At 32.5% G+C, this 24,276-nt stretch overlaps 1 protein-coding gene across 2 annotated transcripts in view; it reads right to left on the bottom strand.

Annotated features, from left to right (window-relative positions):
* Positions 1-1,340: 1,340 nt before the first annotated feature.
* Positions 1,341-24,276, bottom strand: part of LOC126743511 (acyl-CoA Delta-9 desaturase-like) — a 46,655-nt gene continuing 23,719 nt past the window's right edge. Inside the window, exons 1-6 of one of the 2 annotated variants that reach the window (XM_050450642.1) lie at positions 11,087-11,199; positions 10,800-10,849; positions 7,162-7,401; positions 6,781-7,105; positions 2,927-3,121; positions 1,341-2,456 (exon numbers count right to left, since the gene is read on the bottom strand). In XM_050450642.1, coding sequence (XP_050306599.1) covers positions 2,144-2,456; positions 2,927-3,121; positions 6,781-7,105; positions 7,162-7,393 — 1,065 coding nt within the window. In that variant the 5' untranslated portion in view covers positions 7,394-7,401; positions 10,800-10,849; positions 11,087-11,199 and the 3' untranslated portion in view covers positions 1,341-2,143. Of the gene's footprint in view, positions 2,457-2,926; positions 3,122-6,780; positions 7,106-7,161; positions 7,402-10,799; positions 10,850-11,086; positions 11,200-24,276 lie in introns of those variants that run through there. The other variant, XM_050450643.1, reaches the window with a different exon arrangement.

Raw genomic sequence — 24,276 nt, forward strand, 5'->3', positions numbered from 1 at the left:
TACTTTGGGCACTATTAAGCATGGAGGGGGAAATGTACAAGTGTGGGGTTGTTTCTCTGGTATGGAAATGGGCCCCATTGTCAAAATTGATGGGATTATGGATCGGTTTAAATATTTACAAATATTAACTGATAATATGTTGCCATATGCAGAGGAAAACATGCCATTGCAATGGAGGTTTCAACACGACAATGATCCGAAGCATACAGCTAAAATTATAAAAAAATTTTTGAGGACAAAAAATTGTTAAGTGGCCAGCTCTTAATCCCATATAAAATCTATGGGATTTAGTAGACAAAAAAATTCGTAAGGAACATCCCGAAAAATTTAAAAATGGAGACGAGTTGTTTGAAGCTGTTGAAGCTGCATGGCATTCTGTACCCAAGGAGACCTTAGGGAATCTGATGGATCTGGATCTATGAAAAGGAGATGCCTTGCAGTTATTAAAAATAAGGGATTTGCAACTAAATATTAATTTGTTGTTATTATATATTTTCTTTAAATATGTGTTTCTCTATTTTTGCTCCCTGTTTTTTTTTAAATTAATTTACATATGGCTTTATAATAAGTAGAATTATATTGTTTATGTTTTATTTTTATTATCTAGTTTAGTGTAGTATTATAGGATTAACAAATTTTAGTTAATTTTAATAAACAGAAAATAAAGAAACCTTTTTTTAACCAATCTTTCAATGATTTTGGATAACGTGGGTAGTAATGCAATTAACCGATAACTTGATCTCGTATCACCTTTTTTTATGTAAAGGAATAAAATAAAGCTCTGCTATTGTTATGAAAAAGTAAAAAAAAACGGTATAAATTCTCATTAACCAGTTATAAGGGTGGATCACGGGTTCGTTATAGGAGATATAATATATCTCGTGTTGAAAAAGTTTTGTTGCCAAAAAACAGTGCACTCATTCAAATTACTTTAACGAATTAACCCTCAAATTTGCATTAAATTTTTTTCGCTTTCATCCTACGCAAATAAAGTATTTTTTTCGGTATGTCACAAAATTTCAAGACAGGAGCAAAGAAAAAAAAGCGCCCTAGTGCACCACATACGAAAAAATGAAAATAAGCATATTGAGCAAATTATCTGGTGAAAAAATTTAATAATAACCCAGATTGGTGCAAGTAAGTTAACGGCAACTAACTCGTAACAATAAATATCATAATCCTTATTAGTTCTTACCTTTAACTCTAAATTCACGATTAATAATTGTAGCCATTTTGTAGATATTTCTTTCTGTTATGTGCTACAATGAAATCATTATCTTGATAATTAACATTGTCATTCATTACTTTCCATGTATTGGAACAGTCAATAAAAAGCAACGTTGATGCTGTCACACAACATTTATTTAGGATAAGCAGCTCACAATACATCAGCTAATACTTTAAGGTTATGAGTAAGTTACAACTTTGCTAAAGTTATCTACTCACGTAACAATAATTTTAAGCGGTTGTATACGACTAAAAAAGTTTTAATAAATTAAGGAGATACTCATAAAACAAGTCAGTCCAATATACCCAAGCTGTATGAAAAGAAATAAATAATAAACACATCATAGCTATTTAATTAAACTGACAGAATATTTATTTTATAATAAACTATTAGACACTATAGTGGGTGCGAACTTTACCTTAACTCGAGAACTTTGGCTGTTAAATAGATTTTTTGATTTTATAGCTTAACAACATAGATTATGCCTTAATGAAATAGAATTTTGTGCTTAATTAGTAACATCTTTTAGACTTTTTGTAAAGTTATATGGGCATAAATAAAACAATATAAAAAAAAAGTTTTATACTTACGAAGTAAGAAGAATATGTTGTAAAAATATTCCGATCACATGTGCTTTGTTAAATTTATTTTAATTATAAATTAAGAAAGAGGTAGTACGTCAAAAAGAAATTTTTTTGTTAGTAAAAAAATTAAATTGTTAGGACAATTCAATGCAAGAAAATTACCCTGTACTTTAAATGCTTTTGCTGAAATCCCAATTTAGAAATTCAGAGAAAACTTTACTGAGAGGCCAAAGTCAGCACTTACGAGCCTAAGCGTAAAGTGATTACAATAACAGCAACTACTACACGACTTTACTACCACAATTATGTTAAAATGAAAAAAAAAGGTTAATTAATCATCTTTCTTATTATAAATGACGGCCGACTGGTAGTTTTCTTCGGTTTGGTCCTTGTCGCCCCATCCCCAAATCTCGTGGCTACCGTCCCCGGTTCTCAAAACGCGTTTCTCGATCATATCTTTGGATACCGTTTTCAGTTCGTAGGCCCAGCCGATTTTCGCGAAGAAGTTGATGATGGAAAGGGTGAGGTTGATTTTGCCGAACTCGGCCGCTTTGTAGTCCCACGGGAAGGTGTGGTGGAAGTTGTGCCAGCCTTCACCGATGGCGAAGAAGGAAACGAAACGGTTTTCTACTGAGCTGATATATCTGAAAAGGGAAGAACATAATAATAACTAGTACCTTCAAAATAATTAAAAGCCTACAGTATTTGGACATAATGGTTGAAACAAATTTAATTTGCACCGAAATTTTTTATCAAATAAATAATAAGCAAGAGTACATTTGCACTCGTATTTGAACATTCCCTTCAGTTAAAAATATTTTTTTCTGATACTTGATGATAAGAAGCGGAAATAAACACATACTTTTATTTTTATCCGTCAAAAATGTTGTAAACTTTTAAATTTCGTTTATTTATAGTCAAAGTGTGTATAAAAGTATATCGGTATTTCCTATAATTTGCCGTTATGGAATTCTGTCATACTAAAAAACGAAGCTGCCCGAGTTGTCATCTATTGGTAACTGAAATTATTTACCAATATACCAAATCCATTCAAATTTTACTCCCTAACTTTACTATTAAACAGTTGGTAGTTAAAAAAAAAATTAATACGTACTTGTCATAAGGCCTCCATCCCCACATATGAGCCGCCGAATTTACCAACCAAGTTCCGTGTAGGGAGCAAATGTACCTAAGGATGTTCAACGAGAAGGCATTTAAGTACGTTTCTCCCCAGAGCACCATCGGGATTATGGTGGGAAGTATGAAACATATGAGGGGCATTAGCATCATGAAGTATTTGTGTTGGAATCTGAAACAAAAACAAACTATATTTAAATAAAATTCAATACAGTGAGATTTTTGTTTAGGTTTGTTCACAGGTTTTTATCCCTTCGCCATAATATTCACACATTTTTTATTTTTTTAATATTTTTAGTTTTCTGTAATTGCGATTTCGGACTACGTTTGTTTTTTTTGTTGGAAAATGTAGCAAGATTATGACCATAATTTTCTAGACTTTTTTTCCTTTATATGCAAATTTTACAATTTATCAAAAATACTTTAACAATTTATTTAATGACTCAAAACAACAAATCTGTGCGTTTAACATTCTAATTTTTTTCTTTTTCCCCGTCAATATTTTATCATTGAATGTCTAAATATGTCAGAATATCAAAGTATTTATTGCGAGTAACTAGTTCGAGTGAAAAGCTTATTTACTAAGTTTATTCGATCAAAGTAATCTTTTTAGTGCTTTTAGAACCTTTGGTGTGACACGCAAATTACGAGACAGTTTTACTACTAACCAAACCCCTTAATTTTTGCTCTCGACCCGTGTTTCGCTAACAATGTTAACATCTCCGGGATAAGAATAAAACTAAACTAAACTTACTTACAAATGGACTTACACAGGGTTCATCAGCAAGGCGTACGGCTAAAATAGCGCATGTACTATACCGAGTAGAAACAAACTTATGTGACATGGGTAAAAGGTTGACAAAAATCTACAAGCTAAAAATAATTTTACATATACAGGCAGCGTCAAAAATAGGTCACGGAAAAATATGACTTTATAGTTTTGAAGACAACAAGATTTTTACACTGATACCTCATTTTTTAAATTTCACTACGGGGTTGCCACGTAATTCGCATTTTTAGGATATTTTAAGGGATTTATTAAAATTCTTATAGCAACTGCTGTGTTCAATCTAGATTAAAGAAAAATTTTTAATGTAGTTGTTTACGGTATCAGCTTTATCTTTCAGTAAAAGCCTGAAGTGTAACGTATGAAAAACATGAACGGGTAAAACCAGCTATAAACGAAGAAAATAAAATGATGGTAGCTTTAAGTCTAGTTGAGACGCCCCAAGGAAGTACTAGACAACTTGCTAGAGAATTACCGGTCTGTATTAGTGCCAGTTCCATTACACGAATGCTTCGAAGTGAACATTTTTATCCTTACCATATACAACTGTTGCATGAATTACAGCCACAAGATTATGAAAGACGACTTACTTTTTGTCAATGGGCACAAAATATGATGCAGCAACCTTTTTTTTTAATTTGGTACTTTTCGGATGCAGCAACTTTTCATAATAATGGCTGCGTTAACAAGCACAATTTTCATTATTATGATACCAGCAATCCTTTCTTTACACGTGAAACTCACCACCAACACAGATGGTCTATTAATGTTTGGGCAGGGATTATTGGAAATTATGTCATTGGACCGCATTTTTTTCATGGACAGGTGAAATGAAAAAACATTTTTTTCAGGGCACAGGTGAAATGTACCTGGAATTTTTACAAAATGGACTAAATGAAATGTTAGAAACGCTGTCTGCACATTATATTCAGGACAGGATTTGGTTTCAGCAAGATGGACCTCCAGCTCATTACAGTCAAGCTGTAAGGCACTATTTAGATGACCGGTTTCTAAATAGATGGATAGGTAGAGGTGAACTAGTACAATTGCCACCCAGGTCCCCGGATTTTACTAAGATTGATTTCTTCTTTTGGGGATATATAAAGGAGAAAGTCTATCAAGTGACTCCAACCACAAGTGATAATAAGCAATAAAAATTACAGAGGTTATCTGAATTATAACACCTAATATGTTAGAAAAAGTGAGTGATTCATTTTTAAAAATGAATTAATGCTTGCGCACGAAACTTGTGAAAACACGAAGCGAGGAGGCCACATTAAGAATAATTTGTAGTGTAGTTATAATTTAATTTTAGGACAAGTTTAAACTTTTATTAGTTAGTTTTAATACATAATGGGCTTGGAAAATTTAAAAATATATATATATATATATATTTTCCCAAAAATAAATACAACATAAGTTTATAAGAATAATGACGTTTATTTCAAGTTGTTAGGGTAAGTATTTGCAAAGTTATAAGGCTGCTAGTCTGGGGTTTTTTATACCTCCCGAGATTCCATCCCAATTACGCGCTACGTCATAGACGCCGACGCGACGCGACGGTGTATTATAGAGCGCTCGCTAGCCAGCCAGCCACAGCCTAGTGCCCAGGCGTTATTTTGACAGGGTGGTTTTGTTTGTTGACATTTTGACTTTTAACTTTTATTATTGACGTATTTTGCTTGTTGACTAATTACAATGGAGCAGGGATTTGTTCGTGGTCAGTCACACAACTTACCCATTATATAAACGTAAATATTTTAAAACTATAAATTCTATTTAAAAATAAACTTTTACTTTGACACCCTGTTTTTCAAAAACTAAGCATTTTTCTTACGAGGAAAATGAGAGGACCTGTAATTACGCACCTGAAACGAGCTGCTTGCCACCAAATCTGCAAAAATGTCATCTGGCAATTATTTTTCCTACGAAATTTAAATCAAAACACTGAACATCCCACTTTGATGTAATATCCAAAAAGTATAGATTTAACCAAAAATTTTACTTAAAAAAACCAAGAATCTCTTAAAATACACTCAAAAACAGGTAAGCAAGTCACCATAATGCGAGAAAAATTCGGCTCACTTCGTTAACATTGTAAATATAGGCTAATACCGGTCCAACCATTTTCCTTGTCTAAGGCGTTTTTCGACATAGAACATATGTACATATGAACTTATTAAAATACAATACAATATTTATAGCAGGTATGTGGAGCAGACATTTTGAAAAACACAAACAACAGCAAAAACATGCATAAAAATATTAACAAAGCAGCGTGCGCGGTCGACATGCTAGCGTCGGTCGTCGCGTCCACTTGGGCGCCTGTGACGTATCATCCCGGCCGCGCTATTAATTAAAAATGCTAGAGAACTGAAATAAATTGCTAAATTTAAGTTGGAGCCTGCTCTTTTTTACTAAAAAATAATCTAATTGTCGTTTCCAAGCTCATTGTTAGTATACATACATACATAATTAATACAGACGATTTTATTGGCATCGTTTTTTAAAGAATGTAAAATATCTCAAAAAAAGGGAGTTAGGTGTAGGACATACTTTGTAAGAAATGTAGACATTAAATAAACAAATTTCATGAAAGAGAAAAATACAGGGTGTTCCATTTTAAAAAATCGAGTTATTGCATATTTTATTTGAATAAAAAAAATGGGGTATCAGTATAAAGATCTTGTTGTTCTCTCTCGCCATTAAATACAGGTAGTTTTATTTGAAAAAAACTACATATTTTTTTATAACTTATTTTTGATGCATTCTGTTTATGTCAAATTATTTTTAGTTAGTAGATTTTTGTCAACCTTTTAACCATCATAAGTTTTTTCCACTCGGTAAAGTTTAGGTGCTATTTTAGCCGTACGCCTTTCTGATGCTAACTTCTTCTTCAGTAATTCTCTTAATACATCTTATCCCGAAGATGCTAACATCGTTATCGAAACACGTGTCGAGAGTAAAAATAAAGAGTTTTGGTTAGCGGTAAAACTGTCTCGTAATTTAGTAAGATATAATATGAAAATATTCTTTTAACTTACCTCAACAAAGGTTCAGCATAAAGGTCAGACATATCTACTCCCTTGCCCTTCACTTTAACCTCATCGTGTTTCTTGCACAAAAGCCATCCCATATGAGAGAAAAAGAAGCCCCTTTTAGCATTGTGAGGATCCGCGTCTGTTTCTTGGAATTTGTGGTGAACTCGATGATCTCTGGCCCATTCGATTACGGAGTTCTGGTGAGCGATGGTTTGACATACAACCAAGATCAGTTTCAACGGCCATTTAGCTTTGTAAGACTTGTGGGACCATAATCTATGAGCACCGCCAGTAATGCCGAAAGCTCCCAGATGGTACATGAGAAATCCTGGAGAAAGTTTTCCTGTGAAAGTTGTATAGGTTCGGGGTTGTTATTTTACTTACCATAACCGACTGTAGCCCATTTAGCGCTAGTGAAACAGTTGTATAGTCCATACAAAGCAATGAGGTGCAGGGCAACAAATACAGCAACGTTTCTCCAGACTATTTGGGCGGGCCTGTCATCCGGTTGGTAAGCTTCCTGGGGAATTTTATCAGTGGTGATGTCATCGAATTCGTTTAGAGGACCGGTGGACAGGTCCGCGATAGTTTGTTTTTCTTTTGGACGTGGTGCCATGGTTTTTCCTGTAAAAGAAGAATTACTAGTATAAAATGGTGATTTTTTCCTACTAAACCGAGAAAATATTGAAGTGCAGATGTGAAAAAAATATTCATAAAACTGTCTTGAATAAAAATATATTATATTTATTCAAAGCAGTTGAAACATGTTTAAATTCAAATAAGTGAATTGTTTCAATGGATAAATTTTCCAGGTTGTGAAAGTTCAAAATGGGAAAAATGTTACTGTATTTAAATTGAAACAGTGAGCTGGAACTTACATTATTCAGCATGTCACAAAAATTTAAAAATTTACGTCGAATGCCTGGAATAATATAAAAATTTATTAAGATCGTGTTGTGAAAGAATTCAAGGACAATGTTCCAGGTAGTGATTTTCTGGAACACTATATTACCAGAAACAACCTTGTGTTCGTTTAGCCGCGAATATCAAACGAACACGAGCAGCGGTAGGGGCAAATGCTATTAATAAGGGCTTTGAGAACATTAAAGACGTTTCATGGATGATGATCCTAGACTGGTCTTTAACTATAATAAGACCAACGTATATTAATTAAAATTCTGTTCTTTAGTTTGGTTTAAGGTGCTTGGCCTTGGAAATTATTGTCTGTCAGCAATAGCTATCAGCGTCATTGTCGTTTGTATTTCGTTAACTACTTATGAGAAGAATTGATTATCGATATAACACACGGACACAAATGCAAGTTACCCGCTTATTCCATGAAAAATTTCCCCATGTTCCTGCCATATCCCAAGGGACAATTGGTAAAAGAAAAAAAAACAGTTTCGCGAGCTCGGATATGTAAGGCATATTATAAAAGCAGCTGCAAATGCAATAAGTGATAACATCAAATTGCATATTATACTTGAGTTTGAGGAAAATTGAAATACTTCTGGTCGAGAAGCAACGCCAATGTTTATTTTAATAATGCTAATATTAGCTAATATTTTAATAATATTAATATTATTAATGCCTAATGTTAATATTAGCCATTTATCGACTAATAAACCGTTATATCGATAATAAAATATATTTCTATAAACTGATACCAACTCAAGAACTCATGGAAGAAAATTTTGATAGAACGGATTTTCGTGACCGCCTGATGGCAAAGTTAGATAACAATGAGATCCAATCAGAGCATATTTTGTTTTCTGATGAATGCACCTTTAGATTTCATGGTCATGCTAATCGATAAAATTGCTGCTATTGGTCTAAAGAAAATTCGCCCTGGATGAGAGAACAACATCATACCCAACACCCTGAAAAGGTCAATGTTTGGTCAGAAATTGTTGAAGATATTCAACATGGCATGTTGTTCATCGATGGCAATTTGAATAATCATAATTATTTTACACTGCTCCAAAATAATATCGTGCCAACTTTAACAAGCCACAACTTCCAGCTAATATCATATGGTTTCAGCCACCACATTAACAAATCAATGTCCGGCACTACCTCAAACCAATGTTTCCAAATCGGTTGATAGGGAGACGAGGACTGATAGAATGGCCAGCACGATCTCCTGATCTGGCATCATTAAACTTCTTTTTATGGGGATACGTGAAAAATATTATCTACCAAAGTAAACCCATCGACTTAGCTGACTTGAAAAGACGAATAACGGTTGCGATTAGTTCGGTCACGCCTGAGATGATATTGAGTAACGTTAAAGCATAGCGAAATTTTTATTCAAGATTAGTATGTTGCAAGGACGTTCGTGACGAGCATATTGAACATCTCCTACATTGACATGGATGTTTTTTTTTGTTGTTTAATTAAGAGATAAGTAGTATTACTTATTAGTTTTGAGTACGTTAAAAAATGTAACCAAATAATTTTTGCAATATGTCGAAAAACACTTAATATCTCCGAAGCAGTTGAAAATTGATATAGGACATTGTACATGAAATATGTTTAGAATATTCTGAACAATCCCAAAATGGAGTAATCTACAAGGTGTCACATTTAAAATAAAAAAGTTGATATTGACCACTCTTACATGACACTAATTTTTTTTATTGGAAAAAATAGGCAAGTAAAAACAGCGTTTTTTTGAAAATGAAAAATCTATTTATTATGGAATTTATTCCATTTGGCTGATTGTATAGTAAGTAGTTGGTTCGATATGAACATTCCTGAGAAGAAAATCATAATCGGTGGTAACTTAGGCTCTCATTTCTCTCCTTTAGTAATTCAGGCATGCGAGCAGAACAACATTTACATGACACTTTTACCCTTTTACCATAAACCGCATGCATATAATGCAACCATTCTTGGACAAAAAGTGCAGCGCCTCAATTCCTGAAGAATATTTTCCCAGATTATTAACCAAATTATGGAATTCTATGATTGAAAATTTTAGCAATAACCTAAAATCAGGTTTTAGAGCTACAGGGCTTTGGCCATATGATCCTTCAGAAGTTTTGAAGAGGATTTGAAGGGCTGTTCCAGAAAATGCCGAAGAGATTCAAGAAACAATGAATCAAAGCCTAATCAATGACTTTTGCCTTTCTAATAAAGAAAAAAATGTTAGGAAACGTTGCAAGAAAGTAGATCCTGGAAAACAACTTAATTAGAGGGAGAAACCAAATAATGAAAACTTTGATGCAGAGCCAGCCAGTGACTGGTCCCTCCGGAATTTAAAAGATGATTATAGATAGCAGTGATAACATTATATAAAAAGAAAAGCTAAACCTAAAAACGAGTATTCTACAAGTTGCTTTAAAAAATGGCAAGATTACCAAGGTCCTGATTAGATGCAGTGCTGTCAGTGTTGTAAATAGATTTGCGGAAGTTGCAACAAAGAAAGTGTAGATTCATTTTACGTCTGCATAAATTGCACAAATGTTAATTTTAATTCCGACGACAGTGTGAAGGATGAGGATTTTTGTATTTTAAACAGTTTTATTTTTTTGTTCTCTTTTGTTTTTTCAATAGAATAAGTTAATATGCTGTTAGTTAGTTGGTGGCAATTATCTGATTTTTAAAATCTGCCAAAGTAACCCCAACAATAAAGCCTTTATTTGTGATTTACTCCAATTTAAGCTAGTTGAAAATTGACAATATTAAAATTTTTAATTTGTTTGAGTTATAGTTTAACAATAGGTCTAAACCTGCAAAAGTAACCCCAATTTACGGTAATACTATGTTGCTGCTTAGAAAATACTTTTCAAATAAGTTCACTGCTCTGTTCAAAACAGACGTAAAATATTGCAATTGATTCTAAAAATTTTTTAAAAATATAAATAAAATATTTTCCATAGATAAATTTTTCTGGCTATCAAAGTTGGAATTAGGAAATTATATTAATGAGATATTTTGACTCGATATTTGCACTAGACCAAACTTTCTAGATGTTTCCCCTCATACTGAAAATATTGTTGTAAGTAAATTGTACTTACCTAATCACACAATCCCTGGTAAGTTTCCTTGGTATCACTCAGATGATAACCTGTAAAAAATGAAAAAGCCGTCAGGTTTATATACAAAAAAAAAAACACAACAAATATTTTTAAAATCCCAAATAACATCTGTTGTCATAATGTTTTATTAGTCTTTGTTTCCGCACCGTAATTTTGAACGATCGTAATCTTCCATTGATGGATTGATTACGAACTCGTTTCTACTACATCAAAAAATGTCAACACGTTCAAATCCTGGCCTCGAATAATTTATTGCTATTTTTTACCTGTAAAACACCACTCCAAGGATAAAAAGTTCCAAAACAAGATTAACGAACAAACACGACTATAACAAACAAGTTTCTTAACGCAACTATTTTAAATAAGAGCGCGATCCGCCAATTTATACCACAACTAACATTTTGCACATGCCTAAAATGATGAAGATAATGATGTTATTGATTTATCGTAATGTACACCTCGAGTTCAATGCGTGGCCCAAATATCTATGAATTTTAAATGATGATTCTGGAGTTGAACATTGACCTGTATAATAATTATTATTATTTTGTATTTATTTATTATATATAAATTGGCGAGTCCTAGCACGGTGATATCATCGGATGTTGAGTGACCATTATTTTGCACAATTTGTTACGAGATAAGGTGGAACGGAGATTTTTCAGACGTTTTGTTGCATCATCGAGACTATGGGTTAAATACAGGGCGTTCTAAGGAAAGCAGTTCTTCCTTAGAACTGATAATCTATTATTACTTAGTAAAGCACGTGTTAAAATCTATAAAAAATAACTTATATGGCGTAAAAAGGTCTTTTAAGAGTTATTTAAAAGACTCCACAAGAGCACGATGAGCACTTTTTGCTATGTCAAAGTCTAAACTATAAGAAATTACTTTAAGAGCATAGCAATTAGAAGACACCTTATTATTAAAACTTAAGCCCATCATCAATTGTTAAACTCAAAAATTTGCCAGAATGGTGCCTTATAATAGGCTCGCTCATTGTTCAACACAACATGCATAGTACCACTCCGTAATTGTTTTAAGATCAGTATTCACAGTCATATCGAAATCTGTCAAATTCCTTTCATGCCATAAAACAGTGGTGTCATCAGCAAATATTCACCTTGCCTTTCATAGAACTGGCAAGTCATTAATATGTAACAGGAAGAATAGTGGTCTTAAGACAGAACCCTGGGGAATAAACTTGTACTTCCTGTGAGGAACAATTGTCAAATTTAAATATTTAAAATTGCCATATGTACAACGCTTTTTTTTTACTGAAAAACTTATAAGTCATTCAAAGTCATTGGAAATGTTGGAGAGGTATGGAATACGTAAAGGGATACTCCTTTAAGGAAGCTAAAATCTTACATATCAAATAAGCGATAAAAAGTGATTATTACAAGAGAAGGAAAGAAATTCTTTTCTGATAAGGACTATTTTTTTCTCGGTATTCCTCAGGGAAGTGTATTGGGTCCCAGTTTACCTGTTCTATATGTTAATAGCTTAGCCAGCGAAATACTTAAAATGATGGAGCACGTCTGGTAAACTTTGCTAATAATTCAATTCTTCTTGTGGTGGCTTCAACACTTTCAGAGCTCCTCCGCTTCTTCTTCTTTGCTCTTCTGATCTCTTCGTTTTGAACACTGAGAAAACCAATTTTATGTACTTTCGCATAAAACAAAAACCCAAAAGTATCCCGGAGAAAGTATTGTTAACTGATCAAACTGTAATGCTATCAAATAGCACCAGATTTTTGAGGATTCATGTCATGACCAGAATCTTGATTGGACGGAGCATTTGGTGGGTGTTTGCAGGAAGACCAACAATGCCTGTTATTCCTTACGAGTTATGGCAGGATATAAGTAGTATAGGGGGTATAAGTAACACAGATTCAAATCTAGCCTTTATTTCACAGAAAAGTGCAATACGAACTCTGCTTCATCTACGATAGAATCATTCATGTAGACAATTGGGTTTACTTAAAATACTAAACAGTTGGGTCTGTAAGTGCTTCCTATATTTGTTCCAAAACAGGGAAAAGTTCCAGCAATTTGAGCCATTTAACAATATTCTAACAAGATGTACAGACCTCAATTTTCCTATTCATAGGCGAACAGCTATAGAAAGCAAGGGGAAGGACTGCATGTTTTAATTGGTTTTAGTGCTGTATTATAATTTTTTAATTAAATAAATTTTAAGTGTGTTTTAATTTTTAAATTGAAAAGTGTAGTTTTAAAGGAATTAATAGATATATTTTTTAAGACGCTTATTGCTCAATTGTAACATGGTTTCGATGTATAATATGTACACATTTTTTTTTAATAAAAGATATTTTGACTTTGAAAGTTGACCTTTTGAATATGAGCCATATCTCTTTAGTTTCGACAGCAGTATTCCGTGATCCATACAATCAAATGCTTTGGATACATCACAGAACGCCACTGCAGTCACTTGACTTATGTAGATTAGCTCAAGAAGACTAAACAAACCATCTCCTGTACATTTTGCTTCCTGAAACCTAACTGGTTAGGACTAACAGATTAAACCTGCTCAAAAATGAAACCATGCTTTTCTTCACCAACTTTAATTATCTCTATATTATAATTTATCTCTAAACAACTTTGGATATGACAGGCAGAAGAGCCTTAAATGAGATGGATTGTTGTGGTCGCCACCTTTATACAGAAGAACAATCACTGCTTCTTTTAGGACAAGCAGGATATGTGTTGTAAAAGAATCATTTAAAACATCTGCGAAAGCCTCTAGTGTCTTTCTTGCCAAAATGATCCTCAAAGACAGCTGATCCCATCCTGTGGAGTTGTCATCTTTAATTTTTTTTAATGTGTCCCTGACCTCCAAATAATTTATTCGACTAAAGAAAGGTTAAGATTAACTTAACTATATTTAGATGCTACATAGAATAATACATTTTCCTGAGTTCAAAATAGATGACCTAGACAAATTTATTTAATTAAAATATTGACTCAAATGATCTTTTAAGAGTTAACTAATAAAATTAATTTTGAATAAACTGTAGCAATATTAAATGATGAGATATCTATAAACCCATTGCATTTGCGCAGAAACTGAAATATTTAGGATACTAAAATAATTTTAAAAATAAGTAAGGAATTGGCATCCTATCAGATTGGACTAAAAAAATCATTACTTTTTCCCTTTTGAACTATTGTGGTTTTCTGTTATTTTCATGTAACAACGATGTTATAAATATACTTCAAGTACAACAAAATAAAGTTATTCGAATATAATTAATCTGCAACAGTATACACTTATCCAAAATATGTTGGCTACATTAAATTGGTTCTGTTAGGCAGGGTACTGAAAGAGCAAACCTAATTTTGATTTGTCAAATTTATTTTCAAGACTTACTGCGAAAATTTTGAATGTCTATTTAAACAAGAAATCAAAAATACATTGGTATAACAAGAGAAAACTATGCTGTATCACAGGGGAATTTGTCTTTTCAATGATTTGTTTGCAAACATAAAAGCATTTTCAGCCCTGTAGGAATTTACATAATTAGTGAATTAGTTGTTACCAAATTCTTAATTATTAATGTATATTTTCTGTTTCCAATATTGTAAAATATATAACTATTTTATTTATCTATACATCTATTTCATTTAATTAAAACCACTCTACATTAAAAAAAAATATGACATTTTTGCATCTTTAGCTTCTTTTACCAGCTTGACTAATAATAATTTAATATAATAAATTAGGAATCTTTAAGAGTCAACATGAATATTTTTTGGACTGCTTAGAAGAAATATATGATTGTTTTTTGTAGTAAAAACAAGTTCATTATGAACGAACAAAGTTCACTACATCACAAAATTTTAACACATCCTGTTCTCGAAATATTTCTTGCTATTGTTTACCTGTAAAATAACACTCCCTGGAGACACACTCCTAAAATAATAGTAACGTACAAAGACAAGTATAACAAATAAGCAACTATTTTAAACGAGAGTGCGATTCGCCAATTTATATGACAACTAACATTTTGTACATGCCTAAAATCATGAAAATAATGATGTTATTGATTTGAACGTCGACCTACATAATAATTATATTGTATTTATTTATGTTTATAGGTATTATGTATTTAAATTGACGAGTCCTAGCACGGTGATATCGTCGGATGTTGAGTGACCATTATTTTGCACAATTTGTTTGAGATAAGGAGGAACGGAGATTTTCCAGAAATTTTGTCGCATCATGGAGACGACTTTTGATTGAATATAGCAGAGGTCTTTTAAAAGTCGTTTAAAGGACACTAGATGTTAAGACTGCTTCACGACAATGTTTTTTTCTGAAAGGCAGGTTGTAAAAAATATATTTCCTTATTTTCAACTTAGACGACCTGGAAAAATATATTTATTGAAAAATGATCTTTTAAGATTTAACTAAAATGTGTGAAGACCACTTAGCACTAGTTTAAATTGTTCAAAATATTTAAGTTGTTCGATTGTTAAGAAAGAAAATTCTGTGTACGGGACTAGGTACAAAATACTTATATATTTTGAAATCCAAGATATTAGTACTGGTTTACTTTATTACCACCGAGTCATTTATTTTTATAATAAGATATGTTTTTTCCAACTTGTTCTATAACCATATAAACTGTATTTTTAATATTTAAGCTTGGATTATTATAACATAGCCAATCATAATACTTTTTTAGCTAATTATTCACTGTTTCTTCAACTTCTGTTTTCGTAACTTCCGAAAGACTATCACGAAAGTATTTGACTTTTAATCCTAAATGTTTAAGATGATAACAAGAATAAATGAATGTCTACTGTATCAAACGCTTTTTGCAGGTCAACAAACACAATATTTATGAAATCTAGTAGATGTTAAATATCCAATACGTCAAAAAACATTTTTGACGTATGTTTCAATTGTTATATATAGACACTGATTTTATCATCCACCCCAATAATTTTGCAAATTTTTGTTACAAATCTCTAGTACTATTTCCATGTTTTTCTACCCATCTTATCGTCACTTTGTCTTTTCTTGATATTTTTTCTGCATACTATTTTTGTAGTTTTGTTCTTAGTTTATTTAATAATTTTAGAACTCAAGTTTTACAGTAACTTACGATGCACGAAGAGTTAAAACCAGTTTGTTTGTAATCTTTTAACACCTGAATTGAAAAAACACTATTCACCAGAAAACTAAATTCGACAAGCTTTGTAAAATCTCTTAATTTTGATGCGCTTAAATCTTGTTTGCCATAAACATAATTAATTTTATTATTTTGATATTGCAGACTCCTCGTCCCTACTACACCTTCTTCTTGTTGCTTCTTCCTTTTCATTTCTTCCTTCTTAAGTATCTATCCACAAATAAAGAAACCGAAATGTCTCTGTCTAGTTTGGAGCTTTTCAGCCTTTTAAGCTTCTACTGTAAAGTTATTGAGTTACATAATTCAGTTTGCAGCTTAACCCACTTATTTAACACAATTATTTAAAAATTGAAAAAGTTAATGAGAAAAGCTGTTCTTGCTTTATTCAAATAATTACCTAGATATGTTTCTATTTCGGATTTTTTTGTATGTAATTTCATGTTGTTGAATATAGTGTATCGCAATATCAATAAAATTCAACTGGTCTCACTATTTTTCAACAGTAAATGTTCTGGAAGCTTTTTAAGTAAAATATTTGTTTTTGTTAACCATAATATATAAAGATTCTGATATGCTAAAAAAATAGATCGTAAGTATTGAACAACGTAATAACACAACCTAGTAACATAATTACGTATTGAACAACGTAATTATGTTATTGTTCTCTGTAGCATTTAATATTATCTAATATTCTTAATTCTTAAGTACATGTAGATGTATGTACATGTTTCATTTACAACGGTCCAAAGTACATTTTACGCGTAATTTAAGTGCGTTGAAAAAAATACATTATTTTTGTAAGTATCATGGATAATCATAACAAAATTATGCTTAGTGATCCTAATCGTATGTAGCTAATCGTATTCACCATACGTAAGAAAAGCACATTTCAAGATGATTAATGAAAAACGAAGAATAATTAAAAAAATACGTAAGCGTTTTCTATTTTCAGAAATGACAACTATCTTAGACTCAAGTATCAATTAATGAAATGATGCTTCTGGTATAAAATGATTCACAATACGTAAGAAATTCACAATTTTGGCAAGATGTATCAGGCAGTGATAGTCAAATGTGTTAATATTAAATTAAAATATATGAATTTAAAAGACAAAAGAAGGCAAAAAATACTTGTTTTTAAACCGTATTAATCTTTTAATTTAAAAAACAAATTTATTTTTATCAAAAATAAATTGAAATTTTTTTAACTAGTGGAGATACTCCCTGCATAATTTAATTAAATAAATATCATTTGTTGAAATATTAAAGGTTGGTTCGTTCGGAAATTATTTTCATGCAAATTTTTCCGAGTTACAAGATATAATTTCAAATAGGTCGGTTGTTGGTCATGCACAAGTTTATAAATTACGAATGTTATTCGCTCAATGCATTTTTCGATGTTAAGCCACTATAAGACATGAAAGATTCTGAATATTGCATGAAAATTGACAATTTTTTTACATATGTAATCAACATGATTACTGAATGTTAATTGGGTATCTAACATAACACCTAATGCTAGAAACAAAGTTAAAATAACATCAATTTTTACGGGAGAGGTTTGTAGGTTGGTTGTACTACATAATGTCGGTTGAAACAGTGAAATTTTTCAAATTTTTAATAGCGTCAACTGTTAATTTTTACTGATTTTACATTGTTTGTCCAACTTGTCAAATTTTCTGTTTTTAAAAGCATTTCACATTTACTGAACTTTCTGCGAAAATTTTTGTGAATTTTGTTGAATGTCATTAATAAATACTTCATGGACTGTGGGTGTATTTTCGGGTGCCAAGATTGTTCCCATTCACAAGGATCAAAATCTGAGCAATACCTCTAACTTTAGACCTATCTCTCTTTTGTCCACTCTATTTAAAGTCATTTTCTGAAATCCTTGCTAGATTTCAGTTTGGTTATCAGAAAGATCTTAACACGTATGATGCTATTTATAATTTTCTTTATGAATTGGATGCCCGGTTTAATAGTGACAAGGCGTCGGCGGCAGTCTCTTGTGATCTATCAAAGGCATTCGACTGTGTGAGTCATGACCTATTGCTCCGTAAGCTTCATTGCTATGAATTTAGGGGCGTTACACAGTTGTGGTTTTCGCCTTATTTAGGTGGCTTCTTTATTTAGGTCGACAGCGTGTCTTTCTGGGCTCAGAATCCTCTGTGTATATCTCTGAGACGGGTAGTTCCACAGGGATCTGTTTGTTCTGAGACCTCTACTTTTTCTTCTGTATATAAATGGTCTTACAAATCTTAACTTACAGGGAAAGTTAACTTTGTTTGCCGATGACATCACGTTCTCTGGCATGGTCCTAATTGAGACCTTGTATTCGACTTTCCAAAGGGATTTTCGTTGGATGAAATTCCAACTGGCTATCGTTGAACTTTCGTAAGAAGAAAGTGTTGTGTTTTAAAGGCAACCTAAGCGATGTTTCTATTGCTGGAAACACGATTGGGCAGTGTCCTAGTAGCAAATTTCTTGGTCTCATAATTGATAATAAACTTAGATTTAAGGCTCACATAGTTGATCTTGCCAGCAGAATATCAGCTGGCTCTTTTGCTGTTAGTGTTGCGACTAAGGAGTTTGGTGGAATTGCGGGTAGATCGGTAAATTATGCTCTTGTTGAGTCCCGACTACGTTATGGCATCTGCTTTTGGGGTAACGCTGCCTTGTTCAGTCTCTTTTAGTACTGCAAAAGCGAGCTGTTAGATACATTTGCAGGGCTTAACCTCGTGATTCATGTCGCTCATTATTTAGGAAAGAGATCCTCTTTGGTACAGTCACTGGTATAAACATAATGGAATTGAATTCATTTTATTCAAGAACCAACATAAATTTTAATTTATAGAAATTTGACCCGAGAGGTAAATGATTTAAATCTTCCCATTCTTATATGTGCTGTTAATCGTAGATCAATATTTTATAAAGTTGTTTTTGATATTACGAGTTTTTTAGCTTGAAATATTCGTTTTTTTTTTGTATTCATGGCTCTAGTGAATTGTTATAATATTTTCAGAGAAATATTACTTTTTTAATTTGAATTTTAAGTACTTGATAATCTGTGGGTTGAAACATCAACTGATCTGCATTTGGAATTGTCACTAACGATCTTGGCGAGTCTAAGCTACGAATATAGCATATTCTCATACTACACTGCAAAGTAATGAAAAATCTTGTTTCTCAAAAAAAAAAAGTTTATTATTATTGACTGATTTATTTATTCATGTAGAAATGAGAAAAAGCCATACAATATTTCTATCGCATTGCAGCATCACAAAACAACAAAAATAAAAGACTAAAAATAAATAAAAAGACTTGGCTAGTCTTAAAAGTAACTTGCCCATTTGATTCCACAATTTTTTCAAACAACAGAATGATTATTGCGAAGAAAAACAGCAAAGTATTGTCATCAATTCTTGCTCAGAAGTCGATGCAAATGACAATTTTTGACCATCAGGGAAGCCATCAACGTCGACATCATCTTCTTAAAGATTCAATGTTAGATGAAATTAGACCGTTGCAGCCAGGATCACCACCAAACAATCTAAACCGATGAAAAGTGCAGTTTTGACATTGACTGGGATGATTGAAGCTCTGAAAGATAGAAAGAAAAAACCCGAAGAATCAAAAATCAAAAAAGTACCTAGACAAAAGCAACTCCACCAAAATTGCCAACTTAGGAAAAAAACCGAAGCATTCAAAGAGGGGATGATCATTCGAAGATGTTGAGTAATTTGTTTAAACAATTTACCAAAAAAATTAACATCTAAGAATTTAATAAATTGCTGTGAACTAGCATAGTGCTTGCAGGTAAGCAGTATGTATCTGATCTTAAAAAAGATGTCAAAATCTTGATTTCTGTACTGATTTTCTAATGACACGTATGATAATTCTTTTCTTTTTTATTGTAAAACATTGGAAAAATAATAATGACATTAAATAATAGTAGGTTTTTTAATGCAAACACCTTATTTTCTTAAAGTTTAAACAAATTTTCTTTACTGTTCCAATCTACAAACCCTTTTAGAAAAGGGCGGTTTTGTAAGTCTTTTAAATTTTTTATGTATCTTTATACTTAATACTTGCTACAATTTTATCACATAATAAACTATATGAATCTACCCTTCAAACAGTATTAATGGATTTAGAAAACATGTAATCGTTTTGAATTTATCGGTATAAAATTTCGTTCCAACCTAAAAACCCGTTCCAACCTACGAACCTTTCCCCAACTAATTTTATGTCACCAACCAGAAAAGTTCTGACATAAAACCTTAGAACTGGTCACCATACATTTAGTCTTTAATCTATTTAATTTCAATTTATTTGGACGAAGCCATTCGTATAATAATTAAGTTCTTGTAACAGTCTAAGTTGGTAAAGCTCTTGCATAATGAAGTTCTTTATTTAGGATAGTGGTAATTTGCCCAAGACCTGTACCAGAAACAGATGCGATCATTATAGTGTCATCCGTAAACAGATGTGGCACACCATACTTACTTTCCCTTAGAGATGACAAATTATGTTTAACCTTAGTACAATAAAATTCTATATTTTAAAAAATCCTGCATCCAGACTAGGACATTACCTTTACTACAGACATTACCTACACCATACAAACTAATTTTCTGTACAAAGTATGTCTCTGTCAATAGTCTCCAATGTACGTTTTAGGTCTACTAATACGCTTATAACTCATATAACCTTCCACTTATCACACACATATAGAAGTACTCCGACTCACAGGAGCGTCTGCTTCAGAGTCCTGATTGACCCTTATATCAGATTATATTATTTTCAAAGTAACCTTTTAATTGCCTGAATACAACAGTCTCCAATATTTTGTCCACAACAGGTAATAAGTTTATTGTCAAAGGCACCGATTTCACAAGGTTTCGATTTGGAATAGGAACTATGCTTTTAAGTCGTCTGGAATTTTACCTGTAGTTAATGGTTGTAGACGATGGACACTTTTCTTGGCAAAACAATAAAATTCTGATGATAAAACCCTGAAACTCAAAACGTTAAACACTCATAAAAACATCTCAATAACAGTAACAAAAAAAACAAATAAAATCAACGATTCTGCAGAATTAGAACAGCGGAACTTGAAGATGTAGTAAGAGAAAACAATAAGAATATCCATGATAAAGCTTTAACTGATGTTATTTTCATTAGCCGTTATCTATCCTTATATATTTTTTTAATCGTTCCGGTTTTATATCTCTTTTCATCCAGTTTTTACCGGGTATAGCTAGGATATTGTCGGTTCATCTTTTAGGAGGTCCACCAACTGAGTATTTTGTTATGCGTGATCTGCAACATAATAATCTCTTTGCCGATCTTTCCTCTGGCTGTCTGGCTAAGTGTTCTACCAAGATCATTTAGCGTTGGATATTTTCTCGATGATGTCAGTCACATACGTCGAAAAATGTCTTTGTTTCTAATACGATTTTTTGAGGCACTGTAACTTGTTCTTCTTTTTTACTTAAAATTTAAGTTTTGGAAAGATTCGTTCGAAGGCCAACTTTGGCAGATGTGCGATGTAGTTGTTCGAGCACTTTCTTTGACGATGAGGCTATGGTAACTATGAGAACAACATTATCAGCAAATTGCAAGTGAGCAGTTTATAGTTTAGCTAATACCGTTTTCTTCCCAATCAAGCGAGTTTTGGGAAGATAGTATCCCCCTGCCTGACTCCTCTTTCCATTCTGATTTTCTTCGCTGTTGTCTTTTCGTTTAATTTTGAAAGTTATTGTAGCTGTTTTGTAGATGAATAATATTATTCCCGAATATCTATAATTTATTCTGGCATTATGTAAGGCTTCTAAAATGGCGTGTAGTTAGAGTTGAAATCTCTCTCATAATCTACGAAGACTACGTACATAAGGAAGTTATTTTTGGAGCTTTTCTCTATGAGTGTGCGGATCGCCGGGGACCTAAAAACCCGTTCCAACCTACGAACCTTTCCCCAACTAATTTTATGTCACCAACCAGAAAAGTTCTGACATAAAACCTTAGAACTGGTCACCATACATTTAGTCTTTAATCTATTTAATTTCAATTTATTTGGACGAAGCCATTCGTATAATAATTAAGTTCTTGTAACAGTCTAAGTTGGTAAAGCTCTTGCATAATGAAGTTCTTTATTTAGGATAGTGGTAATTTGCCCAAGACCTGTACCAGAAACAGATGCGATCATTATAGTGTCATCCGTAAACAGATGTGGCACACCATACTTACTTTCCCTTAGAGATGACAAATTATGTTTAACCTTAGTACAATAAAATTCTATATTTTAAAAAATCCTGCATCCAGACTAGGACATTACCTTTACTACAGACATTACCTACACCATACAAACTAATTTTCTGTACAAAGTATGTCTCTGTCAATAGTCTCCAATGTACGTTTTAGGTCTACTAATACGCTTATAACTCATATAACCTTCCACTTATCACACACATATAGAAGTACTCCGACTCACAGGAGCGTCTGCTTCAGAGTCCTGATTGACCCTTATATCAGATTATATTATTTTCAAAGTAACCTTTTAATTGCCTGAATACAACAGTCTCCAATATTTTGTCCACAACAGGTAATAAGTTTATTGTCAAAGGCACCGATTTCACAAGGTTTCGATTTGGAATAGGAACTATGCTTTTAAGTCGTCTGGAATTTTACCTGTAGTTAATGGTTGTAGACGATGGACACTTTTCTTGGCAAAACAATAAAATTCTGATGATAAAACCCTGAAACTCAAAACGTTAAACACTCATAAAAACATCTCAATAACAGTAACAAAAAAAACAAATAAAATCAACGATTCTGCAGAATTAGAACAGCGGAACTTGAAGATGTAGTAAGAGAAAACAATAAGAATATCCATGATAAAGCTTTAACTGATGTTATTTTCATTAGCCGTTATCTATCCTTATATATTTTTTTAATCGTTCCGGTTTTATATCTCTTTTCATCCAGTTTTTACCGGGTATAGCTAGGATATTGTCGGTTCATCTTTTAGGAGGTCCACCAACTGAGTATTTTGTTATGCGTGATCTGCAACATAATAATCTCTTTGCCGATCTTTCCTCTGGCTGTCTGGCTAAGTGTTCTACCAAGATCATTTAGCGTTGGATATTTTCTCGATGATGTCAGTCACATACGTCGAAAAATGTCTTTGTTTCTAATACGATTTTTTGAGGCACTGTAACTTGTTCTTCTTTTTTACTTAAAATTTAAGTTTTGGAAAGATTCGTTCGAAGGCCAACTTTGGCAGATGTGCGATGTAGTTGTTCGAGCACTTTCTTTGACGATGAGGCTATGGTAACTATGAGAACAACATTATCAGCAAATTGCAAGTGAGCAGTTTATAGTTTAGCTAATACCGTTTTCTTCCCAATCAAGCGAGTTTTGGGAAGATAGTATCCCCCTGCCTGACTCCTCTTTCCATTCTGATTTTCTTCGCTGTTGTCTTTTCGTTTAATTTTGAAAGTTATTGTAGCTGTTTTGTAGATGAATAATATTATTCCCGAATATCTATAATTTATTCTGGCATTATGTAAGGCTTCTAAAATGGCGTGTAGTTAGAGTTGAAATCTCTCTCATAATCTACGAAGACTACGTACATAAGGAAGTTATTTTTGGAGCTTTTCTCTATGAGTGTGCGGATCGCCGGGGATGTAGGATGACCTAAAGCTACTGGCAGCCACAAAACTTCAACTGGACCAAATACTTAAAATCGTTGATCAATTTTGGACAGACATTAGCATGCATCTTGGGATGGATAAGTGTCGGACTTTTAATATCCAAAAAGGTTAGGTTAATCCAGATAATTTTCAGATAGAGAATTTAAAATAGATCCAGTTAATGCAAGTAGGGGAGACTTATAAGTACTTAGGGGTTAAACAAGCACAAAGAATTGACCATCGGATCATGAAAGAAGAATTTATAAAAGAATTTCAAAAAAGAATAAGACGAGTGCTAAGTACTGGACTTAATAGCAAAAATCTCTATATGGCAATTAATATATAATCCTGTTCAGTGCTGGCCTACTCATTTGGTGTAATTACATGGATATTGCGAACTTACAAAGGAAAATGAGAGCCCTCCTTACTAAGTACAAATACCATCATCCCAGATGTGCGATTGAGAGAACCACGCTACCACGATGCGAAGGAGGAACAGGATTTATGGATCTAGAAAAGCAATTGGACCAACAAATTAATAATTTAAGAAATTATTTTTTCAGAAAATCTGTGGATTCATCTCTCCATGCAGCTATTTGCC

The sequence above is a fragment of the Anthonomus grandis genome, chromosome 13 (genome assembly GCF_022605725.1).
Source record: "Anthonomus grandis grandis chromosome 13, icAntGran1.3, whole genome shotgun sequence".
Taxonomy (NCBI): domain Eukaryota; kingdom Metazoa; phylum Arthropoda; class Insecta; order Coleoptera; family Curculionidae; genus Anthonomus; species Anthonomus grandis.